The 15,731-nt window shown below is 44.3% G+C and overlaps 1 protein-coding gene across 1 annotated transcript in view; it reads right to left on the bottom strand.

Annotated features, from left to right (window-relative positions):
• Positions 1-2,504: 2,504 nt before the first annotated feature.
• Positions 2,505-15,731, bottom strand: part of znf469 (zinc finger protein 469) — a 196,235-nt gene continuing 183,008 nt past the window's right edge. Inside the window, exon 7 of the mRNA XM_035907130.2 lies at positions 2,505-15,562. Within this exon, the coding sequence (XP_035763023.2) occupies positions 3,614-15,373 (11,760 nt within the window). The 5' untranslated portion in view covers positions 15,374-15,562 and the 3' untranslated portion in view covers positions 2,505-3,613. The remainder of the gene's footprint in view (positions 15,563-15,731) is intronic.

Below are 15,731 nucleotides of genomic sequence, written 5' to 3'. Positions count from 1 at the left end.
GGCGTTGCCGATTTGCAGCAGTTAAAAACTAACAACCTGATTACCCCACATACATATTTTATGAGTTTTGTTTTACTCAGAAGTACCACTGCAGGACTTGGTTGTGCATTAGCAACAAAGATTTTAATTTGAGCCTGAGACGGTTAAATGGCAAACTTTGTAATATACGTACAAAGCAACATGTAACTGTAATTTTGTTTCTATTATAATTGTTTGACATGTTAATCACCGCACAGGCATTTCACTGACACAATTTGATGGCTTCGACGTCACTGAAGTCATCAGTGATGCAGCCTTCAGGCACCACACTCATGCCTGAGTCCCTGAGTTGCAAGGATTCCTGCAGTGCAATAAATTTACTCCCAGTCCAGATCATGCATTAATTAGATCTGTAACTAGATTTCACTTCATAACAGTTACACTGAGAACTGTGTTGTTTTTGAATACTGTTAAAATCTTCATGAACCACGCACCCTATATTTACTGTGACAATCAAGGTCTTTCAATATTTAAGGATTTTAAATGATTAATCTGTGAGGCTAAACCAAAGCACATTGTGATCCTCAGCAACTCTTTTCTTTTTTAATTAATCTTGATGCCTCTGCCAATGAGTCAGTAGCATTCTTTTACTACACACACACACGCACACACACACACGCATCAACAGATGGTCATCCATCCTCCCACGAAGGTTTTTCATTTATTTTTTGCTGTGGATCTACTAATGGGTGGGAATTTAATTATTGTTTAGAATAAGAAAAAAGCAGCTCTACAAAAACCACAAAATATTTTATGCTTCAGTGAGCTGCTTTAATAATCCAACCGAGTCATTGCTATACATCATTAAATATTAAACAGCAAGTTATTCTGTGGATTATCTGGAAGTATTTAAGAAATGCTGAGCGAAAGATTGACGACTGGGTTTTAAATACATAGATAGACAGCTGAGGATAAACATCAGGGGAGACAGTCTTCACTTTTTGACACTGAAAAGGCAAACTAGAGTCTTATTAATTATTGACTGAAGGATTAAAAATGACTATCCACTGATGCAGTGACATTTATGATGGGTTTCATTACTTCGTAACCAAAACCTGCTAATACCTAGGTCCAAAAATAATTTAAATGCCAAATCCTTTACATCACTGGTAACGTTAGAACATTTCTGATTATGCAATGTGTATCTAAAATGTTTAGGAGTATTGGAAAAGCCTCACAAGCATTAGACTCTAGGGTCTATACGCAGGATGATATAACTGGGATGCTTCTGAACACCGCTTGATTTTTGTAAGAGTTTTCATTTCAGCACTCAGCCTTCACGACATCTCCTCGACCGCTTCAAGGAAACGATCTTGATTTTCTATCTTTAAAGTGCTTATTTGGACTTTTACAGTACTGTAACAAAGGTCAGGATATAGCACACGTGCCGGCACACGTTCACGCAGTCTGAATCGCTGCTTCTCCTTGAGAGAGGCTGACAGGGACCGAGGCCTATAATTCCCTCCCAGTTATGCCTGCTTTATTTTCAGTTGTCATCAGTGAGTCCAAAAATATGGTGTTTGCGTCTGCTGCCAAACCAGCATTCACACAAATATAATTGGAGAAGTTATTTCAACAACACGGTGGCTCTGTTTCCTCCACACTCCCTCTGAATCAACACATGGGCCGATGGCTGCTTACAGTGTTTACAGAAAACACCAGTGTGTTCGTACCACAAGTGAGATCTTTGATTTTGAAGAAAAAGGAGACACATATGTGGAAATCCGCTTATATCCTCAACGCAGACTAATAGTTTAAACCGTCCTTTACAGTGTGCTGATGATTGCTGTTAAATGTCATCTTGTAATGCAGACATCCACTTCAGTCAGCCAACTCTTATTATTGAATAACTGTTTTTTTAATCTTTTATTTATTTTTTTCCTCAAGAACCAAATCCTGAGCTTCAACCAAAGAAAGACTTGATTTTTCTGACTATCCTCTTTTCTTCTTGCTTTTCCCCCTCAGGTAATACGGGGAAAAATGCGAGGACCCCCCTCCTTGTATTCTCTGTGTGTATGCCACTGTGTGATATGGCTTTTTATTCCTATGTGATGATGAAAAGTGTTCATGTAGGAACAGAAGCCATTTCACACGTGGCGGTAGAGCAGCATGACGGAAGCGTGACACAAGCGGGAGCTCCTCGCTGCCTGCTTGCCAGCGCTCACGGAGACCAACAACATATGGTTGGATAAATGCAACTGTCTTCTTGCTGAATATTCCCCTGTAGTAAAGATACATTTATGCTCGTCTCTCTGATGAAAAGTGAGCTCAGCGAAGTGCTGATTTTGAAGACAAAAATATGGCGTCAGAGTTTGTTGTGTGTGCACCTGTTTTTGCCTCCAGGCACACGCACCTTCCGCTGCTTCCAGTGTTTGAAGCATGCGGCGACAGCTGCAGTCCGCAGGGATGGAAGTAGGAACATTTGCAAAACACGTCATGAACAAAAGAAGAAAAGAGCAAGGAGAGACCTGTACAGATCTTTAATAACCAACTATAAAACAGGCACTTGGTGAGCCACTTTACAACTTGCAAGAGACACTGCATTTCCCTTTCTTCTCATTCGTATTCATTTTGCACATTTTTTAAAATAAAACTTTTACACCACACATTCATCTACCTACAATATAATACAATGTAAGATACATACAGTATAAACAAGATAAAGCACCTTTGTTGTCCTAGTAAATACTATTAAGAATTAAACACTTGGAGCTACAGACACAGATGATTGAGTTTGTAATTTGTGTGTGGTATTTTCAGTGCATGGGAAGAACTCCAAATACAGGTCTTGGGACTTTGATGTCCTTGTATGCACCTGAGTTTATACAATGGAAGCTTTTCCTAATGTTGTTTTCTGTCAGCCTACATGTGATTTACTTGGATGGTTTACACAGTATTAATAAAATACAGAGAGCCAGTAAAAACAGTCTGATGTACGTTTGTAACTGCAACTGCTACAGATCTCACGTTCCCTTCTGAGGACATTGGCATTCACATTACAATAAAAAAAAACACAATGTAGCACCACGTAATGTTTATACAAAGGCTAATACGATGAATGTCGATGCAGTACAGTAAGGTAAAAAAAAAAAAATACACAAAATGACTATGTAGGAAGTATTTATGAAAGGTGCACAGACAATAGTCCATGTCAGTTCTGATGTCATTTGGTCCTTTAGTAGAAAACATTTAAAAAAAAATTATTTTATGAATGCAACATGAACATGCATTTATAAAAACAAAATATTTTACTGTATTTTCAAGTATTCTTTTTTCTCTCCTTTAGGTAAATGAAATATATTCTCTTAAAAAAAAACGTTCAATGATTTCTCCAACTAGCATATTTAATTTTTGACCCAATATTCATATCTGCCATTCATCCTCACATTTATGTAATAAAAACACATGTACAAAGAAGAAATAAAGTGACTATGTAAGTATTTAAAGATTTAAAGCATTTCACAGAAAAGAGCTGTGCAATCTCATTCACCATAATGAATTGTCTTAAACATTTATACCTGTGAACATTTACAGTCTATTATTCACAGATCCCTCACCCCCCACCCCCCAACCCTTAGTTAATAGATTCTGATGTGTCCTTCCTTAAAGGAATCTTAAAGCTAGTGAGTTTTTGGCCAAACAGCTGGCTGAGGAGGTGGTTCTGTGACTCTGCTGTCCGGTAGGAATGGGTCTCCATCGACCTTACCCCTATCTTTGGTCGAGATTTCAAAGAATTGTTCATGGGAACTGAAGAAACTTTCGATATCTGAGAATGCAAAGCTCTCCCCAGAGTTCCCTTTTTGGTTTTATAGTCCCCGTTCTGAGGGCTCACAAACTCAGCCTTCTTTTGCGTACAGCTATCAAGCAGACTTCGTTTCGACTGCAAGCCCAAACTTACAGTCTTGCACTTGGAAATGATTTTGTTGCTAACGACGTCATCCCGTACTGAGGACAGCACAGGGTACTCATTCAGTCCATCTGACTTTCTCTGCAGAGACGGATTTGCACACTTGCTGGGGCAAAATTTCTTCTTGGGTCTAGAATCAACGCCAAAATTTTCTTGTGTGACTGGAGAGGAAACCCTTTGCAGGCTATGAGGGGATTTCGTGTCCTTTCTCTTCTTCTGTCGTCTCAGCGGTTCCTTATCCTCATTTGAAGCTGAGGCATTGGAGGAAACCTTGGAGTGAGGGCCTGGTGTTGACTCTGTGGTCTTTGGACTACTTTTGGTGTTGTCAATTGACTTCTCAAGGGCAGCCTTCTCTTTATTCTGACTGTCATCTTCCTGCTCAGCACCATGAGATAAGATCTGTTGTTTGCTGCTATTACTAGAAGAGTTGGACATCTGATGCCACTGCTCCTCATCCCCCTGCTGGTCCATCACATCGACAGCTGATTCATCTTTTGCAGACTCGGGTGTCTTTAAACTGATTTGATTTTCTATTAAGCTGACTACAGAGTTGCCACTAGGAGGAGGTGAATCAGTTTTTTCTTCCTTTTCTGTAGCGTCACCTTGAACAGAACCTTCCTTAGCTTTAACAATCTCCTCCCCCGCACCACTACTCTCTTTAGATGCTGACCAACAGGTTGTTTCTGCTCTAATGCGGACCGACTCATTCTCCTCTTTCACGTCGCATGCTTCAGGAATTGATATTTCATTACCCTCTTTATCAAGATGAGGCGAGGGAGTCGGGTCAATTTCCTCCTTCTTGGGTGTAGCAGACTCAGAAGAATCCATATGAATGCATTTTTCCAACTCTACAAGCAGTTCAGAGTAGTCCTCAGCAATGTCCTCAGTCTTCACACTTGTATTGTTTGTGTCACTGCGGTATTCATTTGTGATGGTCTGTGTGGAGTCGTCTGCCATGGACACAGGGGGTTTGGAAGACTGTGTGTCAGAGTTTTGATTTAAGTGCAGTGAGCTTACACTAGCAATGCCACTGTCTGAGCTGTTTTCTTGCAGACTGTCAGGGAGAATTCTCCTCTTTTTACTTGTAGGCGAAACACATTCATCTTCTTTGGATGCAGACACTCTGACGGGTCTCAAGACGCCTCGGAATTTGAAAATTTTGTTTCCCCCTGACAGGTGCTTTTCCATGTGACGATCAAACTGCTCTTTCTTGGAGAAGGTGTAGTTACAGGTGCTGCAGATGAAGGATTTTTTAATCACGTGCATGACATCAGCGCAGAGCTCACAGGTGTAGAGGGTGGTGTGCTTCGAATCCAGCTCATCCACCTCCTCGTGAGCTCTCTTCAGATGATCTTTAAGCTCCTGGGCCTCCGGATAAGAGACGGGGCATTTGTGGCACAGGAAAATCCTTTCCAAATTGTGAACCACTAAATGTCTCTGCAGTTTGAATGGTTTGGGGAATTGTTTTCCGCAGTGGTGGCAGTCTCTTGAGGGGTCTTTGCAGTTGGGATGCATCTCCACGCTTTTAGGTGTCTCTGTTTTGTGGAGGACTTCAAGTGGGGTTAAGGCGTTCTTCCCACCAGCTCCGCTGGCGCTTTTACATTTGTGAAGCTTTGCCTCAGCACCTTCTCCCATTGTGCTGTCTGCAGAAACAGCTTTTTCCTGTTCTTTATTAACTTTGCTGGCCTCTCTGCTCACCTTGCTGGGGCGATGCTGCATTATTGAGGAGATGAAGTTCTTCACTGCTGTCTCTTGCATGAAGCTGCCCGAAATGCCTAGCATGGATCCTTGAGTCTGACCCCTCCTGGCGAACTGTGTGGCATGCTCCCGCAAGTGTTCATTGTACATCCACACATCTGATATCTCCTTCAAACACATCCCACAGGTCCAGATACCCGTCTTGTTCTTTGCATGCTTCTCCCTCAGATGGTCTCTCAGTTGTTCCCTGGAGCTGAATTTACGCTGGACACACATGTAGCAGGTTGGAGGTGGAGAGGGGTTGTGGGAGAGTTTGTGAAAGTTCAGCTCGCCCAGGGTAAGGAACCAAGTGAAACACACTTTGCACTTGTATTGCTTATCTTTGACTTTCATTCCGCCATCTTGCCGTTTCCTGCCTCGCCGCTCCGCCACTTTGTTGGACTTTTCATCATCTCTATTCTCCACGTCAACAGTTGCGATTGCTGGAGGAGCTACTGAGATATCTTTATTAGAATCAAAGAACTGGATTTCTGGAAGCTGAAACGTGGTGTTCATGTTTTGGATGTCAATGCTGTGGAAGGTTTGAACGCCCTCTGGCTCCACAGTGTACGGGGTGGATGCTACTTCCGGTTTACAAGATTTGGGGTCAGAGGTCACAGATGAGCTGGTATCAAAGCTGGTGAAGGCAGCGGGGCCGCTCCATTCAATTGAAGATTTATCAATTGTGCTTTCGAGTGGTTTCAAGAGGCTGCTGCAGAGCTCTTTAATATTGTCAGCATCCCCCTGATCCCTCTGTTTAACATCTGCCAGTGGTGTGACATCTGCCTTTATTGTGCTGTTGTGGCACATATTCAACATGATGGCATCATCAAGAGAAATTGTCTCATATTCACAGTGCTTTGCGTGATTGTCATTAAAAGTCTGTTCGGCCTGGTTTTCCGCGAATCGATCTTTACTTTGCATGAATGTTTCAGGAGGAAGGAAGTCAGCAGTCACATTCGAACGGGGCGATAGCTTCTGCCTTTTGTTTCTTTTGCTGTACACCCTTGGGCACTTCTTCCTTTTTGCCTCATCATCTCTGGGGAAGAGCTGGGAGAATGTGGTGTCATCGTCAAACAGGGCCTTCAGATCGGGACTTATACTTGGAGGGCTGAGAGCTGTGGCGTTCAAACAGGAGAGAGGATGTACTTTGTCTGCAGGGCTACTGTTTTTCTCACATTTTATTTCGCCTGCCACGTTTCCAAGAATCTCCTGGGCAAGGCTATCTTCTGAACCTTTCAGTTCACACATGTCTTCCACAGGGAGCAGAGTCCTTCTGGTTTCATCGCATTCTCTGATAACCTCCTTTTCTACAGTTACAGTACTTTCCACATTATTATCCGTACACACTTCCAAATTTGCCATCTCTGTGATACTCGTACATTTTGTTTCTTCTGCATCAGCAGTTTGATTGATCTCCACAGTTTCATTAAGTACATTTGTCTCTTTTGTTGGAGATCGGGCTGTGTTGTCAAAAGCAGCCTCTGAAGCAGCACAGTGAGGGAATTCCTCAGTTCTTTCACTGGTTTTCTCCTGTTCCTCAGAAGATTGGCTGCGCTCTGTGCCGCTTTTGAATTCAGGAGTTATAGCTTGAAGTATATCTGTTTTTAATATATTCAGAAGCTCATCAGAGAGATGGTTAGGCTTTCTGTTTACCTCACTGTTCTTGTTCTTTCTAGCTTTGTTGTTCTTCTTTGCTTTTACTGACAGCATTGGGCTTTGATAGCCTATTTCATCTACTGCCACTGCACTTGTCTCACTTGCCATTTCCTCCAGGATGGATTCGGTCTCTGCTGCTTTAGATATGAGAGCACTACTTATCTCAGGCAGGCCATCTATTTTTGTTGGGTAACAGGTCTGTGAATCATCTTTATGTTTTTTCTCTGTAGTTTGTGATGCTTCATAAACAAGCGCACTCCCCTGATGGCTTGACGCTGCACTCTGTGGGCCAGTGTGTTTTTCAGCTTTGACCAAATGCTTCATTGCTTTATGCCTCTTTAACCCCGGCACAGTCCTGAAACACATGAAGCAAATTTCGCAGAGCACTTTGCCCTGCTGAGCGCTGCTCTGTGTCTTCTTTTGCGTCGCATCTTTTTGTATTTGCGTTGTTGAACACTGGCCAGTGTCTGTTGTCGGTCGCTTCTCTGAAGGGTCTGATGGAATGAGCATTTGTTCACTTTCACAGATGATGAGTGGCTTAGGAGTGGGCGGACCATCTGAAAAGGTTTTTTTGAGAAGTTTACTGTCCTCAACAGAAGCTTTGTGAGACTCTAAAGTCTCCGTTTCAGCCTTGCTCAGAAGGTCTGCATGCATATGCAAATTTTCAACAGGTTTGAGCACCTCGTGGCAAACCTCCAGGTTTGTCTTTACATTACCAGCTGTAGAGTCTGTTCTCTTGCTTTGAGCTGGGAGCCCCAGTGAAAAACATGTGAATTTCATACTCTGCTGTAGCACCAGTGGTTCATCGGATGAATATAGCTTAGCTGCAGGGTTGGAATTCAGTGATTCTCCCGTGTCTGCTTCAGTTTTGCTAAAAATCAGTGCAGGGTTTATACTCAGATCACATGATTCAGAGTCATCACTGGGTCTCAGCGCGGTATCTGCATTCTCTTTAGGCTGACTGGCTGGTGAGACTGGTATGTAATCGTACTGGTTTAGTTGTGGAGGTTCATCTGAGATGCTGTTATAGTTGAGTGGGCTGAGCTTGAAGTCGTACATTAAATCTCTTTTTCCAAGGCTCTCTGATACCACTGGTGGTTCTGCCATAGCGGTTGCTGGAAGTGGAGAGGAGATGGTGGTTTCAGATCTGGGGATTTTACACTCTATCATTCCCAAGTGCAGGTGAGGCGGACTTATTAAAGAGTAGTCCATCTCCACGGTTGTGTTTAGCTCCTCACTGTTTGAATTTTTGTTTTTGCCTTTGCTTCTTGGGGATTTTGTATTTTGAATGGAGTCTTGATCAATAAATTTATTGTCGCATGTATCGTTTGACTTACACGAATCCTCTTCTGTGTCGCATTTCCGCATAGGCATTTGATTAGAGCTTGATAATAGAGGACTGACTGATGGAGCGGTCGTTAAAAAGACGCAGTGACTTTCTTCCACTTCGTCTCTGCACGGTGAGTTATGCTGACTTGCCATGAAATCAATGGGAAGCTGCTCTTTGATGTCCTGAACATTTAAAATCTCTTCTCGTTTCTGAGCAGACTCAAAGATGAGACCTGTCTCAGTTTTTAATGAGTCATTAAATGGAGTCATTTTGCAGGAATCACCGTTAATGATGCCATCAGACTGTGAAATGATCAACAGATTGCTTTGTCCCTCTATGGATTGGGTGTCATGGAAGGGCGAGCAGCATCTAGAGCTTTCTGCTTTGGTTTCCACCAGTAACGGACTGCAGGGCTTGTCTGTGGTGACAATCTCTACGGACATATCGGTTTCACCGTACGTCTGTGTCGAAAGGCCTATTAAATGATCTCGGCTTGATGTTTCAACAGTTTTACTTTCTGAGCGCTCCACTTTTAATTCGTCAGCGTGCGATGAACTGTTGTCGTCACGATTACCATGGCTACCAGCTGATTGTCGCTCCGCTGCTGCCTTTGTCACATCTGCCATTTTCTCACTAATATCTGGACTGGGCTCAGCCTGAGCTGGTGATAACAGATGAACACCAGAGTGACCCGTAATTCCCTTCACCGCCTCCGCTTCCTCACCCGTGGGTGAATACTCTCGGCTGACGCTACTGTTTTTAAACAGCTGATCGACATTGTCCTCTGCATTACAGTTCCCGCAAGATTCCTCATCCACACGTGGCTCATGTGTCACCACACTTGAGCAGCGAGCAGTCTCGGTTAAAGTGCTACTCTCGGAGATATCCTGCTCTGATGCGACTTTACTCTGCCCCTTGTAATCCTTGTTTTCTGTGGCCTCACTTGGCTGCGATGAATTTGGCTGGCTGCCATTGACTCTGGGGTCAGCCTTGCTGGAGAGAGATGACTCTGACTCATCCAGAATGAATTCAATTTCATCCTTCCTCTCACTGATATTTGGAGGTGATAATATATTCTCCTTTTTCATAATTGCTTCCGTTTCCTCGTGATCTTCTCTTTCAACTGCATCTGTTGCCTGACATTCAGCTTCTACATGTTGTTGACTTTGGGGAGAGTTGACATTTAGCGTTTTGTCTACTGATATAAGGGGTTCTTTCTTGAATATAGAGTGTGAAATCACCTCCAGACTTTTCATGAGATTTTCTGTATATCTCTTCTGCTCCAAAATCTCTTCCTTTGTTTCCGCAGGAGTGTCTTCTTCGGCACTTCTTTCCTCCGTTTTTTGATCAAGGTGGAGCTGTGGGTGTTCAATACGTGAGGATGCAGAGATTAAATTTGGTGCGTGGCCCTCTTTGTCTGAAAATATTTCAAGAGCCCCTGATTCATTGTGAATTGCAGTGTGGGGACTGTGATGTTCACCCATTAGCTCGAATTGGAATGTGCCGTGCCACGAGAGTCCCTGTTCAGTGAAAGGCTCTGAAGGCATCGAAACAGGTACATCTATCGTCGGCACAGAGCATTTAGCATCCAAAGTGGGGCACTCACTCTCTGACTCATCGCCCAGACGTAAAGGTGAAAATTTGCTCATCTGCAGCTGTTTGGGGACGTGCTGATCTAGTATCGGTGGCCTTTCCAACTTTGTTGTCTGCAGCTGGTTCTCGAGCTCGTTCACTATTCTCTTTATCTCCAGCTCATCCTCTGATGCACAGCTGTTAAGATTTGCACTGTAGTCAGTTATTTTTTCCGGCAGAGACAAAGGAACGTGATTATAATCTGGCTTCTTTTCATTTGATTTCTCCGAGTTGCTTTTGTACTGGGATATCTCATCTGGTAGCACGGGGCTAACAATGAGACTCCAGTCTCTTTGCTCCAGAAAAGGAGAGAAAGATGACACAAACTCGTCCTTTTTCTCCGATGCGTTTTCTATTGAATGGAAACCCTCTTTTTGTATCGGCATCTCCGAGTAAAGGCCACCGTCAAAGCCTGTGAGGTCCCCAAACATTGATGAGGTGTCAAATGAAAGCGGAGATTTAATGAGTCCTTGCTCCTGGTCCAGGGGGTAAGGCATGAGGTGGAGTGTGTCTTTTTGTATCAGCGGGCTTTGGCTTTCGGTTGGAGACAGGCACACTTCATCCATCAAAGAGCTGCAAAGAGACCCAGGTTTGTGCGTGACTAGGTCATTGGCTAAAGTGATAGCCTCTTTCACCGCACAGACACTGTCGCTCTGTTTTTCAAACGTGGGAGTGTCTGATAACTCTGGCTGTGCAGCCAGGGAGCCCTCTCTTCTTTTGCCCTTTGTTTTTCTGTCAATATTGAAATCAGTTTCTTTGGTAGCGGGGGACTGTGAATTAAATGGTAGCGTCTTGTTATCTGTGCCGCCACATTGTGTTGGTTCGTCTTTAGGGCAAAGATTGTCTGCCCTCTGTAGGGAATTTCTGTCTGAAGTAACCGTTGTACTGGCTTCTTTTTTGTGAGACACGGGTTTCTCTCTTGATTTTGCATGAGACGTTTTGCTTTTTTCCAAGTGCTTTACTGTGTCTTTTGCTTTTTGCGAGGATGCCGCTAGATCAGCAGCTTCAGGATTTGAGTGACATTTCTTTGGATCCTCTGTATTGTCTTTGATATCAGAATGAATGGCTTTGTTGTTGTTATACTTCTTGACAGATTTCGTGAAAGTCAGTGCAAGTGTGCTGGACTCTTTAAATAACTTCTGAGGGGAAGACCTTTCATGGGTTTTCTGCTCTGGAGATTCTTTGTTTTTGTCTGTCTTCTTCTCACAGTCTGAGTCAGTGCGATCAGTGCTTTTGGGGCTGTTGATACTATCACTTGAAACACTCACCGATGTGCTGAGTTCACTGCTTGTGGACGATCTGCTACCCCGCCTCCTGAGCCTCTGGTGAGAGCCGTGCTTGTCGGGAGAAACCTCTTCGCTTTTTTTCATCTCAAAACACTCCTTCGACTCATGCCTCCATGCTGCCTGGTCCCTCTCGCTCTTCGCTCGCCACTTGCACTCTTTAGTGTATGTATATTTACAGCGACTACTCTGATTCAGTCGGCCTTGGCTTGCTATCTTTACGGGCTCACATTCATCATCTGAGTCTGAGACATAGTCGTATTCTCCAAAGGCGGTGTTCTGCACTGTAGGAGTTAGTCTCTCCATCACCAAGGAAAACTGAAGGTTTTTAGTACCTTTGACGTGGAGTTTATGGAGCTTGTTTTTCTGTTGAACTATTTTGTGAATAAGTTCTTTGCTCCAGGTGCCCCCTCCAGTGTTTTTCCTCTTGCTCTCTTTCACTGCAGTTCTTGATGTCGGGGAGGTGGAGGCCTGTGAGGGTGCCGACCCTCGAAGTGCGGCGTTGTCCTGAAAGCTCTTAACGCCGCAGCGTTCCGAAAACTTGCTGGACAAGAGTAACCTCTGTGTCCCCGTGTTTTCGTCCCCGCTCTTGCACAGAGTTTTCGCCTCTTTCACTTTGCTGCCTTGTTCCCACGTCTTCTCCCTGGAGGCAATTCTTGAATTTTTATGAGAGACTTCTTTTTTTATGTTAATTTTCTCATCTTGTTCCAGATTCAGAGAGATTTTCTCAGGGCTCTCTACATCAGAGTCATAAAAATACTTTTCCTGTGTGAAAGACACATCATCGACTGTTTGTTTATTTTTGCTCTCAAAGACCAGGGATTCTTTCATTTTCAGAGATTGTTTGTTTGACGATGTTTTGACAGTGGTGAGGTCATCATCAGCAAATGCATCAATAAAGCTGCTGTCTATTTCAGCATTGTCTGACTGATATCCCAGTCCGTTCAAAGCTTCTGTGATTAGACTGTCCAACTTGGCGTCCATTTCCAGCTCGGGGAGGTTGACTGAACTGGAGAACAGCTTCATTGAATCGTCTTTATTGTCTCCTTTCATTTCACTGTCACATATCAGGTCGCCATTTTTATTGAGGCCCAACAAAGACAAGTGAAGATCAGACGGACACCTTGAGAGTGAAACGTTGGACACGGACGACACTGCTTTTGCTGGATCTGAATGGTATTTTCGACTGTCCTCAATCTTTGCCGTTTCTTTGAGGTCATTTTGTGCAAACGTGTGATGAGCACAGTATTGCTTATGGCCTAAAAACGAGGCCAGGTTGTTGAAATTTTGATCACACTGTTTGCACGTCAGGAGCACATCCAACTGGTCAAGATTTGCTGTGGCTAATGAGCTGGCTAACAGCTGATGTGCAGAGTATGGCGGGGGAGGCTGCTGGTGCTCCACGCCAAAACTATCCACATAAGCTTTGCTTCCATCCATAGTTGTCTTTACGTGACTACTGCTTTGCAGGTAGCTCATCATGTCGTCTTTGGGTCTGTCGGGTACAAAAGGAAGGTTCCGCGGAGCGTCGGAATGAAACTGGTGGGAGTGAGTGCTCAGGTGATCTGAGGGTAACTGGGTTTTGCCTTGTGGTTGGTGATAGAATGGGTGAGAGGGTGCTGGCTTAGATATCTGCGTGTCCTCGGAGCTGATGTTAACAGGGCTCGTGGATGCCGGGGAGTGGGAGGAGCAGGTACTGCTAGATGCAGGATTATGAACTGGGGATGGCAAAGGGGATTCATAAGGTGATACCATCATCAGTCCCATAGGCGGCACCTGTAATGGTGGAAAGCTGTAGTTTCTTGACGGTGCTGCTGGAAGAGAATGATTGAGTCCAAAGAATACTACCTTATTTTTCGACTCACATACTTGCGAGTGGCTTGTTTCTACTTTAAAAGTTGAGACTGTGTTACTGTTTTTTTTAACAATCTCCTGTCTTTGGTTTGAAAAGCCATCACCAGCTCTGCTGTTCTGAAACGAGCCAGGAGTTTTCAACGAGCTGGGTTTATGTGATTTTATGTCATCCTGCCAGTCAGAGGGGGAAACTATGTAAGCCAATTTTTGATTGCTTATTTGTCTAGATAACTCAATTCTACTTTGGTTTGGCATGGCAGGGGTGGGTCGTATCTGCTGCCAGGGCATTCTGTTATTTTTAGATGAATTTGGCCTTTGGTCGATCGCTGGCTGGTTCTGAAACTGAAACTTGTCATTTATATCAGTGTACTGAATCGTGTTTGGATCTTCTTGTGAATATGCCTTATTAGGCCCCTCCCATGAGTGTGGTATCCTACTTAGAACATTACTGTTGATGTTTTTATCAAAAGCCATTGTGCTCGAGCGAATGTTATTGACTGGAATGCTGTTGTATGTTTTGGTGGGAAAGTGCATTGGTGAGCCTGGGACTTGTGAAATATTTCTTGCATGCATACTTCCTTGAATGAGTGTTCTTTGGTTGGCAGCTGTGTCTTTGGGGTGACAGTTTCTCTTACTCCCCGAGGTGATGGCTGCATCCCTACTGTCTGCCTGTCCAATTGCATCTGTGCTCTCGGCCAGCCCAGTCTTTCCTTGCTCCGACTGCTGTGAGCTGGAGCCAGAGCTGTCGCTGCTGGCTGAGTCCTCACTCAGGTTCCTTGGACACTGGATGGATGATACCACCCCTTGCATAAACTGTGACTGCGGAGTGTGAGGATAAGTGCTTCGATCCTCTGGTTGCTGTTCATTACTGAACTGAGTGTTGTTCTGAGCAATATTTTGCCCTTCTGCAGGTGCGAAAGAAAACGAGTTATGGGTCACATGAACAGAACCCAAAGAGGCGTTCGTGAAGTCTTGGGATTGTGGGTCCTGTTCACAGGGAAAAGAGTCAGAGGTTGATTCTTCCATTAAATTATATCCATACTGAAATGGGCCAGGCACAAATGTGTTTGCCTTATTTGCTTCTGATAGGGCAGTGGATTTCTGCGATGAAACCCCAAAGTTAGCACCATTGAAAGTCCTTTCAGGAGATGCCCATGCATTAGAGCCACTCAGATGAAAGTCAGTCAGAATCAGTTGGCCGCCAGGCTGTGCACCGTTGCTCTCCATGGATGCTGGCTGCTGCTGTTGTGACAGGGGTGGGTGCGGGTGAGATGATGTTCCACTTGAGGAGCCCAGTGTCTGTGAGGTAAAGCTTTGGGAGGTGAGGTTAGAGGAAGCCTCTTGGAAACAGCGGCTGTAGCTAAGCTCTTCTTGTTGTAGTTCGGCCTCTCTCTCTGGTATACTGGGAACGTGGAATCTGTAGCTGCCCGAAACTGGGCCACGACTGGTTTCCAACTTCTTGGGTGGCAAAACCTTCTGCTGTGGATATGCAATACCAACAGTGCGTGGATTTGTAATGCCTGGTCTGTACAGCTGCTGTGGGTTGCCTCGCTCTGTCTTTACTGACCGCTTCCCTTTCTCTCGGCTGCGGCTCTTTCCACTTGGAGACTGGGGACTGCCTTTCCCACTCGACCAAGTCCTGTCAGTGGCGAACTTTGATCTGTTCTGCAGTGATCTGAAGTCAATCTTCCCTGCTTGCTGTGGTCGTATGACAGCCTCACGCTGCTGAGGACAGTCCCTTCTCTTCTCTATTTTTTCAGCTTTGGGCCCTCTGCTACTGGCTCTGGCCTCAGTGCCTGTGCTTGAAAAGTGCTCTGAAGATTCCTTTGAGGTTTTTTCACTCGTCTGCTCCAGCGTGGTGCCCTCATCCTGCAGTTTGGACTCAGTGTCCAGCTCTTTGACTGCATGCATTCGCTGAGTCTCTCCTGCCATGGTGCACAATGTGTGCTGTGAAGGCCTGGTCCTCAGAAGTGCTATCTGGGAGACAGGGACATCGTCTTGTGTGTAGTAATAATCACTAAATGTCCAGTGGCAGGAACTGCAGGGACCGGGCTTCTCGCTGCAAGCTCATCTCTTCACCCTCATTGTCAATTGCAGATCTGGCACCAAAGCAAATCAGACCTGGAAGGAATAAAGAGCAAAAAAGATCAGATGGCAACCTTAAACTATCTGATAAAAACAATTAAAAACTCTTAGAAATTAAATGTTTTCTGCAAGATAAAAGCAAACAATGCTAATTAAACATGCAAGCGAAACATTGAACAGCATTCAAAAAAACTTGTGTATCCAA

Source organism: Neolamprologus brichardi, chromosome 7 (assembly GCF_056152115.1).
Source record: "Neolamprologus brichardi isolate AB-2024 chromosome 7, ASM5615211v1, whole genome shotgun sequence".
In the NCBI taxonomy this organism is placed as follows: Eukaryota; Metazoa; Chordata; class Actinopteri; order Cichliformes; family Cichlidae; genus Neolamprologus; species Neolamprologus brichardi.
Note: the sequence above shows the minus strand (reverse complement) of the source record. Positions and strands in the feature narration are given on the sequence as shown.